We start from the raw sequence: 20,674 nt of genomic DNA on the forward strand, positions 1-20,674 counted from the left end.
TAAGAAAGTAACTTATATTGGGAATTTCCCTGTTTCTTTTTCTTCTATAATATGTATACTTCAGTATCAATGTCTTCAGCAGGAAAACTAAAATTGAGTTGAGACAAAGACCTTATTTATGGTATATGAGGCAGTTCAAAAGCAGTACTTGTCTACATTCTGATATGTGATGCTTTAATTCATTAATATCCCAAGTGGGCTTTAAGTAGCCTGTCTGGGTGCATTCACTGTACAGATGCAAAAACAATTGGTGCTTCTTCTCACGCCGCTTGTAGGATTTGACTCTCTTTGGTTTCTGGAATATTCATGAGAACCTTCACACGAAACACGGCCTACACAATATAATACACATTTTCAACCTTCAAAATTGAAATAAGAATGCCCTACTATCATTATACTTGCGTATTCCAGCTGCACTACTACAGGCTATGTTGCATATGTGTGGGTACTAGTGTCGGGATCCAACATGTATATCAAGTGTCGGGTTCAGCAACCTCAAAAAGAAAGATTCGTGCATTTGCTAATATATTTTATTTAATTTTTTTTTTAAATTTTAATTATTTACACAATACTATGGTTATAATAAGCAATATATTAAAAAGGGATTTGCCAGGGAGCATCGCAGAAGGCATTTCACAGAACAGCTGTTGCATGAGTGCAGCCACAGAGGCTCAGATTTTGTCTTATTCATTTAATTCAGCTGAGGTAGCTGCTGTCAGTTAGTATGAATTGGTACATGTAAGGAATGCATTGTTAGCCTTAACTCGTTGTTGGAGGCTGAATATGGAAAAATTACGTAGTTGGAATTGTTGGCTGCTTTTTAAACATTATTCATATATGAATATTTAATTATTGGAATAGAATAATTGTATAGCATTTTGGTTCCCTAGGATTGCCATGTCTAACACATCATGAATAAGAGCTGAAAATAGTTCATGCAGTAATTGAGAGGCCTACTCCATACCTTATCTGAACCAAACTCGATGACATCAGATGGATGAAACCGAACAGGGATTTTCGGAGACACTCGATACCGCCTCCCCTCAATGCTGCATGGAGAAAGGAATTCAATTTTGCAAAAAGATTGACCATATACAAAAAAAAGGGTCCCACTCGCGATAACTTACTCAGTAATCCAGGTACCATGTTGACTTTGCAAATCAATCAAGTAAAAGGCATTGTCTTTGCAATAGATACGCGCATGCATCTTAGACACCTGAGACAGAGCAATCCTGATGAACTAAAAACTATACCAATATTCTGATATTGACCACCGGCCCAAGTAGATCAGAATACCAAAAGTATTTAAAAAAAAATTTCTCTGAGAGGCTTAATATTACTAACAGGAAAAGTTCTTCCAAACAATCATCATTTTCCTCCAAGAAAATGATGTTGTATTGCATGCACCCACTGCCGCAAATCTTGTTGTCCATTATAATCTGGCACATTAACCCTCATCAGATGATACTAGCCCCTTGGGCAGAGGGTGATAAAGAAGACATCCTTTTAAGATGTCCCCAAGGCATTGATTCATTCTGTCTCAATTATTGCAAATGGGGTCTCCATACAGTATGAGTGGACCCACTTGATCTGGTTTGGTGTGGAATGAGCTTATAATCTGACAATCAAGTTCATAATTATAAGTTCATGGTTCCAGCCCATTCCAATTTCGGACACCATGTGATGACCCATCAGATGAATGAGCCCACACACCGAAAATGTGTGCCATGTGTACAATGCATTTGGTCATTTTTGTTAATCAAGATGGTATATTGTCTTGCTAGTCGCTCTCCACGTACATATATAATCAGCAATGATGATATTAAGCTCATTCAACAGAAATGCAATAAAGATCTTATAGACAAAAAACAAAAGAATGGTTTACCAAAATAAATAATAGAAATTGAATCATTAGATGCAACGGATTGTCAAAGATTGAAGATGAAAATGACTCTAAAGGGATGCATTACATATGCATCAGTGTAATGCATCAGTTGTCAGAATTTGATACTTTAAAATATGTATAACATATGCATCAGTTGTCAAAGTTCGATACTTTAAAACTGGAGTATTTATCACAAGAAATTGTAAATCCTACTAACAATAATAAGTGCATATTGTACCTTGAATCCACTCACCTGTGATAAAGGTATGACTATTGATATTCCAGGAAATTCTGGATGTGAGACATTCCTGCAATGCAAAGCGGTCATGCATCACGTGAATAGCTATTACGTGAGAAAATAAAAATGTGGGAAATCGAAATCTTTCAGGAGTGAGAAAATAAAAAGTTGGGCAATTAAAATCTTTCAGCCATTACCCTATCACACAGGGTTCATGCTCATCCCTACTTAAATGAATATGTTTTAAAGTACCATTAGTTTCATTTCTTCCAGGTAAGAGATACCACCTATAAAACAAATAGGAAAATAAGATTAATTGATTGTAACTAGCAAAAAGTATTATTAAACCAGAATGATATAAAGTCAATGGGGAATAGATTTATTGATGGAAAAACATACTCTCCATTAAGAGCGCGCTCCATGGCATCATCATCCTCAAACCACCTTTGTAACTGGTTGCTTGCCTTCATTGATGAACATATATTCGCTTTCAAAGTATGATATAAATTCCCCATAGTTTCAAAGGGTGTTTAAAACTCATACTCAAAAAAGAAAAGTATGATATAAATTCCCCATCGTTTCTAAGAGTGTTTAAAACTCATACTCAAACAAGAACTCACGCAAGTTAAAATTGAGCAGCTCAATGATTGACATAATGAGCTTTTAAGTGACTCGACTGAGTTAAAAGTGGGGCAAGTCAATGATTGAGTCGGGAGTTTTCAACCGTGGATTCAACTTCTAACACCCGGTAGTTATTTCAGAACAAAGAGTTTTTAATCAATTAATTAAATCTTAAAGATCCGGGGAAATTTTGCATATATCATACTTTATCAGTGAGCCGGCAGCTTAGAGATCTCCCTTCAAGATTTGAGCTGCAAAGGAAAATCGATATTTTCAATTTTATTTAAAAAGAAAACATGAAACCTAATGACATAATGGGTTAAAATGGAAGAAAATTAAATTCTATATCCTGAACAAAGAAATCCACATAAATGAAAATAAATTTCTTAAACTACAGCAAAAAAAAAAGGGCGGTCCAGTGCACAAGGCTCCTGCCATTGCAGGGTCTGGGGAGGGCTAGATGAAAGCAGCCTTACCCCTGCTTTGCAGAGAGGCTGTTTCCATGACTCGAACCCGTGATCACCAGGTCACAATGGAGCAACCTTACTGTTGCGCCAAGGCTCGCCCTCTATAGCAGATATATTTAAATCAGTCATATGCATAAAATTACAATCTTAAGTAGGATGAGGGCCCGAAACTTCAACTATGTCCCAGAAAGTAACTGTGCATTGTTGGGTTGTAACTCTAAAGTATGAACAGAAAACAATCAAAAACTTTTCTTAAACTTGTTAGGAGATATGATAGTTTATATGGCTATTCATGCATTTAGTATGGGGACCATCATACATTACTGGCATACTAGTAATATTTGACGCCATTGTTATGCTGTAAAAAGAGGTTGTAAGTGATATGTTAACGTACATCTTACTAAAGCTGAAGCTCAAGTTAGCAAGAGAAAGAAGCAAATGAATGCAAGGGGGATAAGTATGCAAAGGGTGAAAAGCATGCGAGTAGGAGAAAAAAAAAGCGAGATGGTGAAAAAATGGGGCTTTGAGTAAGAAGAATGGATTTAGAATTTGTAACGAGAGAAATATGATAAGAAGAATATCAAGATAATTAGGATTTTAAAGACGGGAAGAAGAAAGTAAAGATGAGAATAATCAACTCAACTAAGCCTTTGTCCCAAACTAGTTGGGGTCCGGCTAATGAATCCTTTAGAAAATTTTCATGAAGAAGGTGAAAGATTCTAAGATTTCAAAGCAAAGATGAGAATGAGAGAAGAAAACCAAACTACCTGCATTGAGAAGATAAAACCATTGTCCTTGACTCTTGATTGAATGGTTCCGATACCATGTTAAGAATAACATTAATATCCGATGAGATTAATGAAGGAGGAGACACATGATTTGTATGGAGCTGTCAAAATTGGTTTTCATTGCTCAAATCATATAACAATTTATGGTTTTTCTTTTGAATGGTATATACAAAAAATCACAATAACAAAAATATCTTTAATAAGATTGGTTGACTGATCAACCCTTTATTTATAACAACATCTATTGCTGATTTTTTATAAAAAAAGGGAGGCCCAGCGCACGAGGCTCTCGCCATTGCGGGGTTTGGGGAGGATTAGATGTACACAGCCTTACCCAGTTACCCCTGCTTTTATAAAATAATTATGAATTTTTTTATAAAATAATTATGATATATTTTTTTTGAATTTTATGAAAATGTTAAATTAGGGTTTTTAAGAACTCCTGTTTCGGTGAAATTGACTACCCCCGCACCTAAATTCTGGTAAAACATCCTTAAAGAACTCTTGTAGCAGATTTCAGGGCTGTTTTGGTTGGCTTAGGATTCTCCCCCATGAACATAAGTGAGAGGAACGTTTAACATAGTTTTAAGGAGTTTTAGTTGATTTAGGATTGACTTCTTAGCAAAAGTTCTCTGAGTTTAACTCAGAAAACCAGGTTCAGTTATTTAATTAGAGTCCGATTTCGAATTCAAGTATGGAATAAGTTTTGTCTATAAGGCCCATGGGGAAGCCCACACTGGGAAATTTTAATTATTTATTCCTGACATTTCAGAATTTTATTTTCTCCCCTTCTGCTGCTTTATTTCTCTGCAAGTTGTGGTGTGTTGCTCCTCTCATTCACTCATGGAACAAGTCAAGTTTCGTCTATAAAAAACACCCATTGGGCAGCCTCCATCAACGGAAAAGTGAAGAAAACCCCCCTTTCCTGTTGCTTAGCAACGGAAACTTGATGGGAAGGGGCAACCTCTTTACACATTGGAAATTCGGAATTTACACCTCAGCTTAACACACAAGAAAAAAAAAGAAGGTTTCCCTTGAAAACAACTAAACGCTCATTCTGCCCGTTTCGACGGAAAAGTTGGGCACTTTTCTTTTTTTTTTCCACGATCTGGAAACCAACTGAACAAACCCTAGGTGTTTGATCTTGTTAAATCATTGTGAATGGTTGTGTATGGCTTAAGTGTGCATTTGACCTTATTCTATTATCTTAAATTTTCATCGCTTACCTGGGCTTTCATAAACTTCCATGAATTTTACAAGAGTTCAATGGACTTCCATAAATTTCCACAAAGTACTTCCAGTTTTGCGGGGACCGAAGTTGATGTTTCAATCCTTGGAGAAGACTAAAATCATTAATTTGATACAACTTGGAAAATCAAGAGTTCTGAAATTTGTTTGGACATAATTCTAAAATGTTGCTAAGTTCCCTGAACTTTATAGCAGGTTAATGACCATAATTTCAGATTACAGTTGTTACTTCCATCACAAAGCACCCCGCTTTTGTTTTCCCACAATTCCTATAGCTTTAAAAGAAATATTTAAGCAAAATTTTGAAGTATGCTGTCCAATAATCTGATGAGACATCTGTTCAGGTAACACTTCGTGAATAAACCCTTTCACAACTCAACTTGTCTCAATTAATGTTGACCTTCATAAGAAAGATAAATAATAAAGACCGAAGATGAACAATGACAATGACTCTCCTAACCAGCGAAATAGAGCACAATAAATGGCCAAGAAGGTTCCACTAAGTTTAAAAATACCTGCAAAAGTTTTAAATAACTGAGACAACAACTAAAAAAACTGACAGTCTAGATGAAAAAACACAAGTTATAGGAAAATAAGAAACAATATAACATGGGATCTGAAACTGTTTTACCTATTACCACCTAGGACCCAATTCAACATTGAAGGCATTGCAAGCACAACAAAAGGTCTCCCACAGACTCTTCCCCAATGCGGAATCCGGAGCTTAGTCAAAAACTACAAAAGAGTTTTAAGCCGTCACAAAAAAGAACAATAGAAAACCTAGTGCAATATCCATTTTCCAGAAAACCTAATATCATGGAATAATCATATTTTCCTAATTTATTAAGTTTTTCGTGTTCATACCGACAATGGTCCAAGCCCCACACCCATATATGGTCTGTAAGTCGAAGCCATTACGGCAGCCATTCTTGCCATTCCATATATAGCAGCCACGCGCAGTCTTCTTTCACTTTCATAACTGATATAGAAAAAAAATCACAAATAGTACTAAAACTATTAAGTAGCATTCCTTTATCATGGAATCATTGCCCTAACTCTCTAAATAATAATGAAAGATAAATCTAAAAAATGTAGCGCAGGGTAAAGTTCTTATATTGACTGTTCAAAATATAATGAATATTCATGTGCCAGACCTGATTGCAGTGTAACTACTTAGCAGAAGATAAATCTCAGAAATGTAGAGCAGGGTAAAGTTCTTATATTGACTGTTCACAATATGATGAATATTCGTGTGCCAGATCTGATTGCAGTGTAACTATGTAGCAGCAAATCTAAAATTTTCTTAGACTAAGAGATGGAACTTTACCGCTTTAGGGAAGACGGAATATCGATAGGAGTCCCAAAGTCAACACTCTGTCGCCAAGCTCTCTCAAGCTCTGAAGCGAGTTGATAGCTATCCTACAAACACATTGTAAAATAATCATAATCTTGAACCATATGCAACAGAAATTTAGAAAGATGTGGAATATGCTACTTTTTTCTACTCAAGAATAACATGAGAAAGGAAGAACAAGTTAAATGCAAGTTATTACGAGTGCCAGGGTCAGTCACAACTAACAACCATTGTATAAAACATAAGACTCAGACAAGAACTCGGACAAGGTAAAAAAAAAAAAAGTCGACTCAGGTGAATCAACATTTCAAACGGTCAACTTTTCATTAACTTCGGCGAGTCAAAGGAGATTATGGTTGACTTGCTAGGGAAAAACTCGGACAAGCTCAGCTAAGGTATCCGGCAGTCGACTAGGACGAGTTGTTGATTAAGTCAGGGAGTTTTTAATCAGCAGTCACACAAGGATTTAAATATCAGTTTCGGTGTCGGTTTCAGCACCACCGAAACCGAAATATTTTGGCTTCGGTAGAAATTTCGGCTGAAATCATGTAAAACCTTGATAAAAATTTCTGTCTTTTTTAAATTTCCACCGAAATTTTTCCATTTGAAAAGGAAAGTAAGCTACCTCATAACTTAAGCATACCTCAATAGCCATGCAGCCACCTTGACCCATATTTGGTTGCATAGCATGAACAGAATCCCCAAGCAAGGTTACACGACCCTTCCCCCAAGTAAAAACAGGTATCCGATCATATATGTCCCGACGAAGAATCGCTTCCTCATCAGTTGCAACTAACAAGTCAACAACATTATCACACCATCCTCCAAATATTTTAAGCAGCCTTTCTTTCTTACCTGTCAATATCAAATACAAAAGGTATAGATCACGATGGATGGTTAATTGAAGGTCCGTATTATGGCAGTTTATTGATGATGACTTAAAAAGAAGAACAAAGGCATAGAAATAACACAAAAGGTGGCTCTATAGACGCAGTTATTTGCTCGTGTGGCTTATGTACTGCAGTTTATGCTTAAAGTATCAGATCTCTTGTCGCATCTTTACTCTACCTATTGGTCCTCTAACGCCTTGGACCAAAGAGTGTGGATGCCAGATCCTTCTAGCTCCTTCTCTATTCATTCTTTTTTCTACAGGTTGGTGTCACTTCTAGGCGGGATTCCAAGTGTGCAAAAGTGTGGAAATCCCGAGCTCCACCGCGTGTGACTGGTTTTGCTCGGTCGATGGCTTAAAAGAAAATTAACACGTGAATTAAGTTTTCCATTTAAAAAAAAAAACATGTGTGATAGACTGAAAGAAGACAAGTACAGCTTGCAAGTCGGTGTGTCCTCTGCAAAAGAAATGAAGAATCATTGGAGCATCTATTGGGACATTGCTCTTTCTCACACCGCTTATGGATGAGCACCATCAAAAGCTTTGGAGTCTCATGGTCACTCCAAGGCTCGATAAAAAAACATCCTATTCGACTGGGGATCGGGTCTATTTGGCGAGTTGGGCCGAGCAATGTGGCGGCTAGTGTCTTATGCAATGCTTTGGCATTTTTTAAAAGAACGAAATAACCAAGTGTTCAAGTAGAAAGAGAGAAGCTGGAGTAAGATTGCTCTAAATGCCAAGATGGATCTTATATATAGAAGTAATATTGGCAAAGAGCCGTCGAGTTACAGTGTTGGGGAAATCCTAAATTGGAAAGTGGTAATGAATGAAAAAAGAGAAAAAAGGGAAGTAGTCCCGAGGCGGACACCTCCTCCCCCCGGATGGGTAAAATTAAATTTTGATGGCAGCTCTGAAGGAAACCTAGGCATGGCGGGCATAGGTGGGCTTTCCAGGGATTCAACGGAGCGAAAACTTCTTTCTTATTCAGGACCAGCAGGGGTGTGTGTGTGTTTGATGCAAATGAGGCGGAAGCAAGGGCATTGATATGGGGATTGAAATGGTGTGAGCCCAATGGCTCCGGTCCTTTATCATAGAAGGTGATTCAACCGATGTTATAACATGGGCTACACACAAATCAGTCGGACCTTAGAAGCTGGCAGTAGTGATTGAGTCACTGATGAAATCCAAGACATTGTCAAGCGGATCTCACCAACAGTTCAGCATAGAAGGTGATCGGCGAAAGAGGAGGCAGACGGGTTTGGTAAGGACAGAGCAGAAAGGGACAATATTATGCTCTAATCAGATGACAACTAGAGCTTGAAGACATTGATCGCTTTGGCACTATTCTCTCAAAGGCTCTTTCAGAGGCAGGGCTCCTTTTTTGTGGCGTTGAATCAAATACAGTTGATCTTGCTCTCAGCATTACTCTCCCGTCTTTGGTTGCACAGCATGAAATCATGTGATATTCAGTAGGTACGATGTGTATGAAACTGTAATTGGTATCTCCTGTGCTGGCTTGCTTTTGATGGTTGTGTACGGGGTTATGGTTTTGTTGTTTTAATTTTGCATTAGTGGGATGCCTTGTCCCTGTCATTGTAACTCTATGGCAGCTATTAATAATTTGTTTTGCTACCTTTCAAAAAAAAGTGTTGAGAAGTACAAGGCATCCCTTGTTGATCAGGGCTTCAACTAGACACGTTCTTGACTACAGTGCCACTTTTGCTTCTATGGCAGAGTTGGCATCAGGGACCCGGGGGGGGGGGGGGGGGGGGGGGGGGGGCGGGGGGTGTGTGTTATGTCATCTTCATAAATCGAGAGAGTATGAAGCAGTCGCCACGAGTATTTCAACGTTTTGATAGAGTAATACGTGTTCACCAAGGACATTCAGATCATACAGTTTTCACTGAGTATGCCCTTGCTCTCTTAAAGGACACTAGAATAATGGCAGGTAAACCCTTTAGTTTAACCATGGATCAAAAGCACTCTCTTCATGCTAGTGAGGGTAAACTCTTCCAGATCCGCAAGAGTACCAGCACCTGGTAGGATGCGTTATCTACTAGACTATTACTCATCCCAATATAGTCTTTGCGATCAGCATTGTTAGCCAATTCATCAATGCTCCTCGTTGTCCTCATCTTGGTGCTATGCATTGCATCCTTCGCTTCATCAATTAGAGACCCCACTGTGGACTTTTGGATTGTCACCATGGTCACCTTGATATCTCTGCTTATATAAATGCAGATTGGGCATGTTCAGCTACGGATCGTCTCTCCAAATCGATATATTGTGCCTTACTAGGAGGAGATGTAGTTACATGGAAGTGCAAGAAATAACCTGTTGTCTCTTGTTCTACTGATGAGGGAGAATGCAAAGCTGCCGCGCTTCTATGGCTTCTTTCCTTGATCTCCCAGCTGGGTTTCACAGCCCAATACCACTTCATTGTGACAACAAAGTCAGAGACTCTTCCTTCATGAGTGAATCAAGCACATTGAAGTGGATGCCCACTTTGTGAGGGAGAAGTTCTGTGACGGGTCCTAGGTGCTTCCTTAGTTCCTTATATTCCTTTGTCAGATCAATTGGCTGATAACTTTACAAATGCTATATGGCCTTCTCTTCTTCAAGATACAAATATCAAGTTGGGCATTTTGAATGTGTACAGCCCAGCTTGAGGGAGAGTATTTTCATGTGTTACATATACTTTTGCTATGTCTTTGTTGGAGTTTTGAATTTGCTATGTACATCTTTTATTATGAGTTTTCTTTCTTTTAGTGGGTAAGTAATATAACTCTAGGTTGAAGAACATAGATTTGATAAGAGTATCAAGTATTTTTCTTTTTGTGGCGTAGTTTAGACTTAAGAGCAAACATACAACATAGGTAAAGGAAAATAGCAACATCCACTGACTCTATAGGATCCAAAAAAATAATAATTTAAGTCCCTTCTTGTTAGAAAGTAAGCATCAACTACTTTGGGAGCAGCAAATTCATTGGATTATCAGGTTTACTCAAAATGGGGCCTCGACAAGACTTGGTAACCTTTTCTCTAACAAAGTAGTTGTAACATTTAATATATTTTTACCCTTATTCTACTAAAATATATTCCTCTTGAATTAAAGGCCAACATATCTGAGCATGGCAGGCCAGGGTATAGTTGTAACTGAACCTACTAGAGTTAGCATTTGCAAGGAATAAGAAGAAGAAAAAGAAAAGAAACGGAAAGAATTGGTGAAAACGTGTAGGTTCAAGTGTAACCCCATTAAAACCCAAAGAGCCTTTATATATAAGTATATAACTTAAGCGACGTAAGAAGATGGGCCCCAAAATTTCTAGCTTGCAAATAATCACTAAGTTAATAAATAGATGTCTAGTGTGAGCCATGATAACACTCTCCCTCAAACCGGAGAGAAGGTATCGGTCATTCCTAGCTTGCACAAAATTTCTTTTAGAAGAGCCTTGAACACACCTTTAGTCAAAACATCCACCTATTCTATTGTAACATAGGGTGTACAAATCCGACTTGCCCATAGCTTCTCCTTAATGAAATCTCTATCAATTTCAATATACTTAGTACAATCATGTTGAACTGAGTTGAGAGAAATGATGCAAATCACTGCCTTATTTCCTAAAATTCCGAATGCATTACCAAACGACAAGTTTATTATTGTATTTAATATGTTACGGCCATTTTATATGTCATCTGTTTATTGTATCAAGAACAAGATATCACCCACTATTCTCAAGTAATCCAGGTTCATTACGGATCCTATGGGGATGATTGCATGATGGAACTTATGATATTATTGTTTGATGTCCTGATTCAAGCCATAGCTATTATGGAGCTTATATAATTTATTTGCTCCTCTAGAGGTATTAGGATACTTGTGGGATTAAAATGTCTGCATAGCTTAGAAGCCATATATGACAAAGGAACTAAAGACAAGTGGAACATAAAAAAAAGGTGGAACATATACATATTTTCATGCCTTAATTACGATCAGCGCATCTTGGACTAAACTATTCAGTATGCCAAGTGCTCCTTTGTTGACAAAAAGAATACTTAAGGTTTTTCTTTACAAGATCTCCTCAGGAATGGTTCATAGTATCAGCATACAGCCAACACGTATCCAAACCGATGGATATCAATAAGATGCCCCCACACCCTATCGGAGATCATGGTTTTAAAGTTCCACCGAAACCTACAATTATATAATATTTTTGTTTCCATTCCTAATGAAATGCACTTTGAAACAAATCATAAGTGTGTTGGTGGTATAATATATTAATAGGTATTACACAATTATATTTATAGGAATTGCATGTGAAATGTAGCGTATGTATTATATATAAATATTTAAATAACTTACATGTGAAATGTGGTATGTACTATGTACTAATTTATTATTTATAAGATATGCACGACAACTCATGTCACTAGGTGTTCGATGTTGTTAAATGATTATATATGGTTATGTTGCTTATGTGATGGTTCCTAAGAGTATTTGTGCTTATCCTAGCATTTTCTGAAGTTTCATCCTAAAATTCTATCATTTAAGTATGTTTCCCTAGATTTCTATGGTTTTATAGGATTTTTTTTAAAAATTTCCTACCAAAACCGAAACTTTTCCGTTTCTGTGGTGACCGAAACGGTGATTACATCATTCATTTTGGCTGGTTTGGCCGGTACAAGTGTTGTATCAGTTCGTACATGTGATTTCTGTGCGACCTTTTACAGTGAAAAAACACAACCTTAATGTTGTTTTTCACCACTTCTTCCGTGTTTCATGCAACCCTTTTGTCATTTCGTATGATCAGATTGTGCCTGGTGGTCAATGATGTGACTGAAAAGGGCATGTAATAGGAGATGAAGATGGGAGAGACAGAGGCCGAGGAAGAGGGAAGAGGCAGGCATTGGGTGGTAACATGTACAAGCAATCGACAGGAACAGGATGAAATGTTGTTGTAATTACTGTCACAGGGTTATTAGTGGGGGGATTGCTCACTTAAAGCAACAATTGCATGAAAAAAAAATCCCAAATTAGCGGTTGTATGGCTATAACTCAAGGGGTGGGACTTCTTATGCTTAGACACTTGGAGGAAGCAAAGGGATAAAAAAGTTAAAGATAGAGTAATGAACTAAAGGGTGCATTCAGAATGAGACGTAGCGAGGGCAGTGACAAAAAACACAACTCAGATGAAGACCCTGGGTTTGTCCATGCTATGAGAGAGAACACAGTGCAATGCCAATTTAAGGACCGACAGCAATTCCTTGGTCTTGAGGATTGGCCTTCGATTCAGGAGGTGGGTAGTTCATCTGTAGGAGTTAGGACTAAAAGTACTAGGAGTAAGGACTAAAAGTACTAGAGGAGCAAGGGCAGAGGCTAGATCAGAGCGAGTTTGCAAGCTTACGTGAGCTGGGAGTGTACAACCTATGATAGAATTGGAAACATAAAAGATGATTGCCACATCATCAAGGAGAAGGTGACTGTATCAATCAGAAAACCACTCACCACGAGCGAAAAACTAGCTGTTGGGCGTCTAATAATTTCTACAAAGGCGAATTACATCTTCTAGTCAGAAACTGCAAAGGTTAGATAATTATTCTCCAATTTGAGGGTTGAATGTTTTTATTTTTTTACTTTTTTGAATGGTAGCAATCTATTCTATAATATAAAAAAGGGAAAATAACCCCCCAACCGAGATGGTGAATACAACCGAATAGAGAAATCAAAGATGAAAACAGAAATACACGAGAAAAAGGAGGAACTAAGGCAAGTGAGAAAAAGCTCGAGGAAGAAAGTCAAATAGCTCCAAAATCTCCCTAGATACCCCATCCCCGTCCTTGGCTAGCCCGTTGGCATCACCATTGGCTCACCTCCTAACATGGTGAAATGAAATACTTGAGTCCCCCACCCCATCCTGTATCTCGTCAAAAAGGGTCAAATCTCCATGGGAAGCATGGGACCCCTTAAGCCGGCGGATTACATTCATAGAGTTTTCCTCCACTATCACTTGGTCCGCAGATTCTCTCTCTAGAAGAATGATGCCCTGATGTGCAGCTCTGACCTAAGCTTCATTGGAATCAATGATCCCTATGGGACCTGAGAATGCCCATTTCACTGACCCACTCTCATCTCTAAGAACTCCACCTACTCCTGTAGGTCCCAGGTTTCCCCAACTAGAGCCATCAAAGCTGGGCTGCATGAAACTCCGTTTTATTGAGGGTGACTGTTAATTTATGTATGATTTTGACGCATTCCACCATTATTTTCTCCTTGTAAATCTTTTGCATTTATGATCGCAGTTTGTGTCTCTTAGTTCTAATTCAATATACCATAACTTCATATCTGTAGCAGAGGCTTGCAGACAGTAGCATTTACAATGTATTCATATGTACTATCCTTCTCAGGAGGGATAGATCATTCTAGTCCAACAAAAAGATCTTTGGTTAGACAACCTTTGAAATAGAACAAAGTATTTTCAGACATACGCATCTATAATGAAAGAGATGATGTGCAAAGGATAAGAAAACTGTAGGGGTCCAATTCTATGGCACACACGGAGTACCATAAGAAAACCTCAAATGAAGAATATCTACCATTGGGAACATCAATGCCACCAGGTGGTTCCTTGTGAAATGCATACCATTGCATCTTTCCAGCACCCACGTCTGATGAAACAAAGTATTGCTTGTGACCCAAGAATACCCGGTACCTTCAGAAGAATAATTTAGATTCAGACTACATTTGGGGTGGTATAAGATGATGAGAAAATCACTGCAATTACTTGCAAATTAGAATGTAGATAAAGTAATGAAAAACAAAGAGAACATACCCAACAGTTTCAATATCTGGAGGCACAAAATCTGCAATACCAGTGTAGCAGGTGTAGCCTGCGTATGATGCCTCCTTGGGCCCAAACAAGTTCTTCCTCACCTGTTCAGAATGGATAGTTATTGCTTGATTTCTCAAGATATACATATATATACACTCGAGCTCAGATAGCAGCTATCTGAGCTCGAGCATCAAAAACTCATGTGGGCCCACATTTTGGGGTGATCACCTGATCCAAAGATATTTGAAAGGCCCTTACATGGATAGGGTGTGCAGCAAAAATCAGGTCCGTAGGATCATCCTAACCCATCCATTTGTGTAGGGAAAAATGGACAGATACTGTTTATCCACAGATCTGCCCATTTTTTCCGTCCACAAATGGAAGGGTTAGGATGATCCTATGGACCTAATTTTTTGTAGGCACCCTATCCATGTAGGGGCCTTTCAAATGAATGCTTTGGATCACCCCAAAAATGTGGGCAAACATGAGTTTTTGAGCTCGAGCTCAGAAACACTCTCTCTCTCTCTCTCTCTCTCTCTCTCTCTCTCTATATATATATATATATATATATATATATATATATATATATATATATATGAGAAAACGGTTCCTACACATATGTGTAGAGAGTTCTCTACACACTAGCTTAAAATACAGTGGAGGCCCACATTGTTTGGGTGATCCAAGCCATCCATTTTAAAGGCCCTCACATAGATAGGGTGTCTACAAAAAATCAGATCCAGAGGATCATCCCAACCCTACGATTTGTGGAGGTAAAATGGATGTCTTTAAACCTTCACAAATTAGTCCATTTTTTGCCTCCACAGTTCGAATGGTTAGGATGATCCTATGGATCTGATTTTTTGTGGACACCCTATCTATGTGAGGACCTTAAAAATGAATGGTTTGGATCACCCACATAATGTGGCCCCCACTGTATTTTAAGCTAGTGTGTAGATAACTTATCTACACATGTGTAGGAACCGTTTTCTCTCTCTCTCTCTCTCTCTCTCTCTCTCTCTCTATATATATATATATATATATATATATATATATATATATATATTATATATGGTTTGTGAGCATTGATTTCTCAAGATATAGGGTAATCAATTTTTTCAATTTTATGCAAATTACATTTCAATAAGTCAAGTATCTAATACTACCTTCGACCATATGCCATCAGCACCAACTAGAAGATCACCTTCATAACACTGTCCATTCTCAAGCGTCACAGTAACCTGAGTTCATGAAATGTGTTACAACAACAAAGAACATTATGATATCAGGCCATAATATTTTCACTAACAAAAGGGTTCCCATGTACAATCACAGGGATTTCATAGCAAGAAATTTGGGAAGAATTTTCTTGTATGACAATAATATAAGATCACCTTATTTCCATCATCTTCAAAATCAATGACATTACTATCATTCATAATAACATCTTCACCAACTGCCTTAGCCAATATTTGTTGCAAAGTCATCCGGCTAATAACCCTCGTGACTGGAAGCCCTCTTTCAGCTGCAGGAGTGAATGTATCAAACTTCACGTACCTGGAGGAGAAAAGTAATTATTTGATGCATCGCAATTAGATACTTTCAAAGCAAATTTTTACTCAACCAAGACAACCAAAATATGATTTTTCCGAGTTAATGTGTCAAACTTAACGTACATGAAGGAGAACAAGTAATTATTTGATGCATCGCAATTAAATACTTTGGAAACAAATTTTGGTTTCATCAAGACGACCAAAATAAGAGTTTTCCAACACAATAGGTGCTACGGAAACCATTCCTTAGTTGGGATAATGAAGTCAAAAGTTTTCATTTCTATTTTATGAAGGAGTACTTGGTAAAAGTGAATACACACGCACACATATATAATATGTGAATAGGGAGCAATTCCAACATAATACTTGCTACAGAAATAACAAATGTTATTAATCAATGATAATCCATTATTTACTCAGGGCCTGGTCTGTTTCGGCTTTTGAGTACTGATTGTCAGTCCAAAACTGATTATTGGACTCAAAATTAAACCTAAATTTGAGTCCAATAATCAGTTTTGGACTCACAATCAGTTATTAAAATCCAAAACAAGCTTATCAGCTTTGGACTCACAAACGGTTATTAAAATCCAAAACAAACAGGGCCTTCGTTTGGATAGTGAAGTCCACATTTTTAATATCTCTTTGTTACATGCGTTAATGGAGATGGAGATGAGAGAGAAAAAAAAAGAGGAGAAGAGAAGATGGAGAAATCGTTGGACACAAAGTCGTGTCTCTCACACGAAAATATTATTATTATATATGTGGGTGTGGGTGTGTTACATACAACGACTGAAATACCCCCACTTGGAGGGTATTATTACATGATAGTTCTCAACACTCCCCCTCAAGCTGAAGTATATATATCATACATACCCAGCTTGTTACATAAATCACTAAGCCTTGCTCTGCTTAGAGGTTTAATGAACATATCAGCAATTTGGTCATACGATCTTGTGAAAATTGTGCTAATCTCTTCCATTTGAATTCTCTACTATGATTTGTGGACACGGACACGAGTGTCGCGTCTCGACATGGACATGGGGTATCGGACACGGCAAACTCCCAAAATTTAGAAATGGGGACGCGGCTAAAATAAAAAGTACATATACTCATGAATTGTGGACACGGATTTGTGTGCCGAGTTTCGACCAAGTTTTGACACGGATACGATGTATCTGACATGGAAACCCCTAAAAAACTAGAAATAGTGTCACACTCATACGCACACATACATATAAAGTTGCTAACACTTCTAGCAGTACATCTAAAAGTGTCTAAAGGAGTATCGTCACCTGTGGACACGGGTGTCGTGTCGGACAAGACACGGGTGTCGTGTCGGACAAAACACGACACGTGTGTCGGCAATAAATTCGAAGTATCGGCCAAATCATAGATTGTCTGGCAAATAAAATGACAATCCACCTTATGTGCTTTGTCCTCTCATGAAAAACTGGATGAATTGATGACTTGTTATCGCAATGTAGAGAGGCAGGTGATGAGTAAGGTAATCCAATCTCCGATATAAATGATCTCAACCATATTAACTCACATCAATGGAAATCCAAGTCTTTTCATTAATCCTTCAAAGCATGTGACGCAAGGTTTAAAACTAGGATGAATACAGAGCCGAGAAATAAAAACCCAGCAAATAATGAGAAACAAAATACATGCTACAAGAAACAATATTCTCCACTTAAATCCCTCCAAACAACCATAAAGCACAGATGATCAAACACTTGCCAACAGTAATTCAAGAAAGAAAATATAACTAGCACCGTGTTGCATAGATTCGAATTCACGTGATGGGATCTGACATGGATTCGAGGTGTCGGATTCGGCAAACTCCAAAATGTAGAATTCGTGGATTCAGTATTTTTTATGAAATAAAATAAAATTTTAGAATTTAAATATATCTATTATATAATAGCAATAAGCCAAGGGGTGACGTGGCATTCTCCCTTTCTCCCGCATCGTATGTGACATTTACCTCTTTTTCGACTAAAAAATTAAAAATAAACAATTTTGGTCTCTTATCCCAAACGATTTTGCAAGCTACACTCCCTTTCTCCTTTCAAAAACCGTTATCTAAACTATTTTGGCTTCTTATCCCATCCATCAATATTTCCCAAACGATTTATGTTTCCTAATTTCGAATTTACTAGGGACCATCGCAAAAGGCATTTCACGCTTGGGCTGTTGCATGTGAGAGCAGCCATCTCAGATGAATTAAATTACAAAATCTAAGCCTGTGTGGCTGCACTCACATGCAACAACCCAGGAGCGAAATGCCTTCTGCAATGGACCCTAGCAAATCCCTCTTAATTTTATTGCTATTAAATCTCTCTCTCTCTCTCTCTCTCTCTCTATATATATATATATATATATATATATATATATATATATATATATATATATATATATATATATATATCTTCTCTTTCTTAATGTTTAGAATTATTAGAATTATTGCTATTAAATCTCTCTCTCTCTCTCTTTTTTTTTGAGACGGAATCTCTCTCTCTCTCTCTCTCTCTCTATATATATATATATATATATATATATATATATATCTTCTCTTTCCTAATGGTTAGAATTATTAGAATTATTGCTATTAAATCTCTCTCTCTCTCTCTCTCTCTCTCTCTCTCTCTCTCTCTCTCTCTCTCAAAAACGGTATCTAAACTGTTTTGGTCTCTTATTCCCTTCCTTCATACGTCAATATTTCCCAAACACTACCATTTCGTTGATAGGCCTCAATTTGGTTATGCCCTGTCCCAAAACATTTTTCCATAAGATGGTCTTAACCCTCCAATTTGTAAAAGTTCAATGTAAACAACACATTATAGAAAACTCTATAGATTGGATCCTCATATTTTTTTGTTTGGTTTGATCAATATGGTATTATTTTTAAATGTGGAAGAATTGTATAGTTTTCTTAAGAATGAATCTGATAAATTTAAGTCCTAAATAGGATCTCTACATGATCTTAAATACAAGTCTCTAATATCTTACATGATTATTACAATATTATTCCTTTCATACTATTTGTTTACTCCTTCGTGTAAAAGATCTTGTAGCTTTTGTAGTTGCTAAATTTACAAACTTTTAGTATGTCTAGAATATTTTCCTTGCACTATCTTTACCAGCACGTGCATCGCACATGGTCCTTACTAGAGAGAGAGAGAGAGAGTGTGTGTGTGTGTATTCATAAAAAAAGAGAGGGTGAAGGGTTGAGGCGCTAGGGTTTAATTAAGAGAGGATGCGCTGTGCTTTTATTTTAAAAAAAAAGTTAAAGAAGAAAACGTGTTTAAAGGGAAAACATATGGGAATCACATTTTAAAAGAGACAAAGATATGTTGGATTCGCCTGAAAAAATAGGATTCGTGTGGGACACGTCTACGACAAGTGATAGAACATCGTTCTATCAGAAGAGAAATTAGGGAAGAAGATGATGGGGAAAGGGAAAATAATGATTTAATTCGAGGAAACTCAGGCCTCCAATGAGTTAATTCGAGGAAACTCGACCTCCAAGATGCAAACTGCACTTAATTTTATTATTCCTTCCTCAAAAGCCATACGGCATCTCCATTATATAGAAATTAGGGAAAGCAAAATATGGAAATAGAAATCAGCAGAATAGAAAAAAGGAAATAAGGAAAGCTAATATAAGATAGCAATAACATAAATAAGGAAAGCATCTAAATAGGAAAATCTATTTCTAACAACAAGAATCCGGACGTGTCCCACGCAAATCCATGTTCGATTTGCGTGTCATAACGTGTCGACACGGATTCAGCATAAGGGAACAAAAAATCCATGCAACACAACTAGCTCCTCATCGAATTACCAACAATAAAAGATATCAACAACAACAATAAAAGATATTATCAACAACAACAAAAAGTAGTAGAACAATTACCAAGTACCGGAGATTCCATCGACGAGCCCATTAATCCGATCGCCTGTAATGCAACCAGCCTCCATGATCTCATCAGCAACCGCCAAATCGATTGCTTCCAAAGCTGCCAACGCATTGCTCTGTATCTGAATTGGACCGCGATACTGACCCTCCCCTCTAATCGCGCTCAAATCCCTCTCAAACACCACTGGATCAAACCCCTTTCTCTTTACAGCTAGAGCTAGAACCAGCCCACCAATCCCACCCCCAGCTATAAGAACCCTGAGCTTACGAGAACCCACAGCAGGAACAACGATTGGGGATTCGACATTGGTGGACCCCACCCTTTTACTCTTCTGCTCAGAGGTATTACTACTACAACTGAAGAGGGGATTCTTGTGAGTAGAAGTTGAGAAAGTTTGAGAGAAATGTTCGGGAATTGGAATTGAATTGTGGGTTTTGGAGAAGACTGTGTAAGAGGGATTAAAAGTTCCATGGAAGACTGATAAAGCCATTGAAAACAAATGTTTGAAGAATAGAGTTAGACCCAATACATTGAACTTATTCTAGGGAAAAAAAAATCTGGGTCTGGTCTAGGGTTTGAATTCCACTGAGAGAATCTTACAATTTGAGTTTTTGATAGAGAGATTGCATGATGGTGATTGGTACTGAGGAGTGAAATGTATGGGGCTGATATTGGGGATTGAAGAATATTACCTTTTGTTAGTGGAATTTTGCTCAATTGGGAAATGGGTGATGCCATTGAATCCAAAAAAATCGCACCCAGGTTGTATTTACCGCACCTGAATTAGAAATAATGAACAAAGTTCATTTTTTACACGCATTTGTTTTGATAGAAACACCCATTTCCCTTGCCTTGATTCCAAACATTTTTTGAGTCGA

The 20,674-nt window shown here is 37.5% G+C and overlaps 1 protein-coding gene across 2 annotated transcripts; it reads right to left on the minus strand.

Annotated features, from left to right (window-relative positions):
- On the minus strand, nt 1–20,553 carry LOC143889667 (zeaxanthin epoxidase, chloroplastic-like). Of its 2 annotated transcripts, none has more exons than XM_077393958.1 (16): nt 19,793–20,553; nt 15,715–15,877; nt 15,487–15,561; nt 14,321–14,421; nt 14,085–14,200; nt 7,245–7,456; nt 6,575–6,666; nt 6,112–6,226; nt 5,879–5,982; nt 2,950–2,995; nt 2,523–2,587; nt 2,321–2,410; nt 2,124–2,193; nt 1,128–1,216; nt 965–1,049; nt 1–332 (listed from the first exon to the last, which is right to left on the minus strand). In XM_077393958.1, the coding sequence occupies exons 1-16, from the start codon at nt 20,284–20,286 to the stop codon at nt 261–263; spliced, it is 1,989 nt and encodes a 662-aa protein (XP_077250073.1). In that variant the 5' UTR covers nt 20,287–20,553; the 3' UTR covers nt 1–260. The 2 variants fall into 2 exon arrangements, with proteins under 2 accessions (XP_077250073.1, XP_077250074.1); XM_077393959.1 differs by having other exon boundaries at nt 2,139–2,193; nt 19,793–20,551.
- Nucleotides 20,554–20,674: the final 121 nt, after the last annotated feature.

This window comes from Tasmannia lanceolata, unplaced genomic scaffold (assembly GCF_043159265.1).
Source record: "Tasmannia lanceolata isolate RefF3 unplaced genomic scaffold, GAP_Taslan_0.1 ptg000013l, whole genome shotgun sequence".
NCBI lineage: Eukaryota > Viridiplantae > Streptophyta > Magnoliopsida > Canellales > Winteraceae > Tasmannia > Tasmannia lanceolata.

What these genes read in the sequence shown, in the direction of transcription:
- LOC143889667 (XM_077393958.1), bottom strand. Translation starts at nt 20,286, where the DNA reads ATGGCTTTATCAGTCTTCCATGGAACTTTTAATCCCTCTTACACAGTC. An exon ending in TGGCATTGATGTTCCCAATG is followed by an intron (nt 7,457 to 14,084) that starts GTAGATATTCTT and finishes TGATATTGACAG; the next exon opens with GTAAGAAAGAAAGGCTGCTT. An exon ending in TGGGGCTTGGACCATTGTCG is followed by an intron (nt 5,983 to 6,111) that starts GTATGAACACGA and finishes ACTCTTTTGTAG; the next exon opens with TTTTTGACTAAGCTCCGGAT.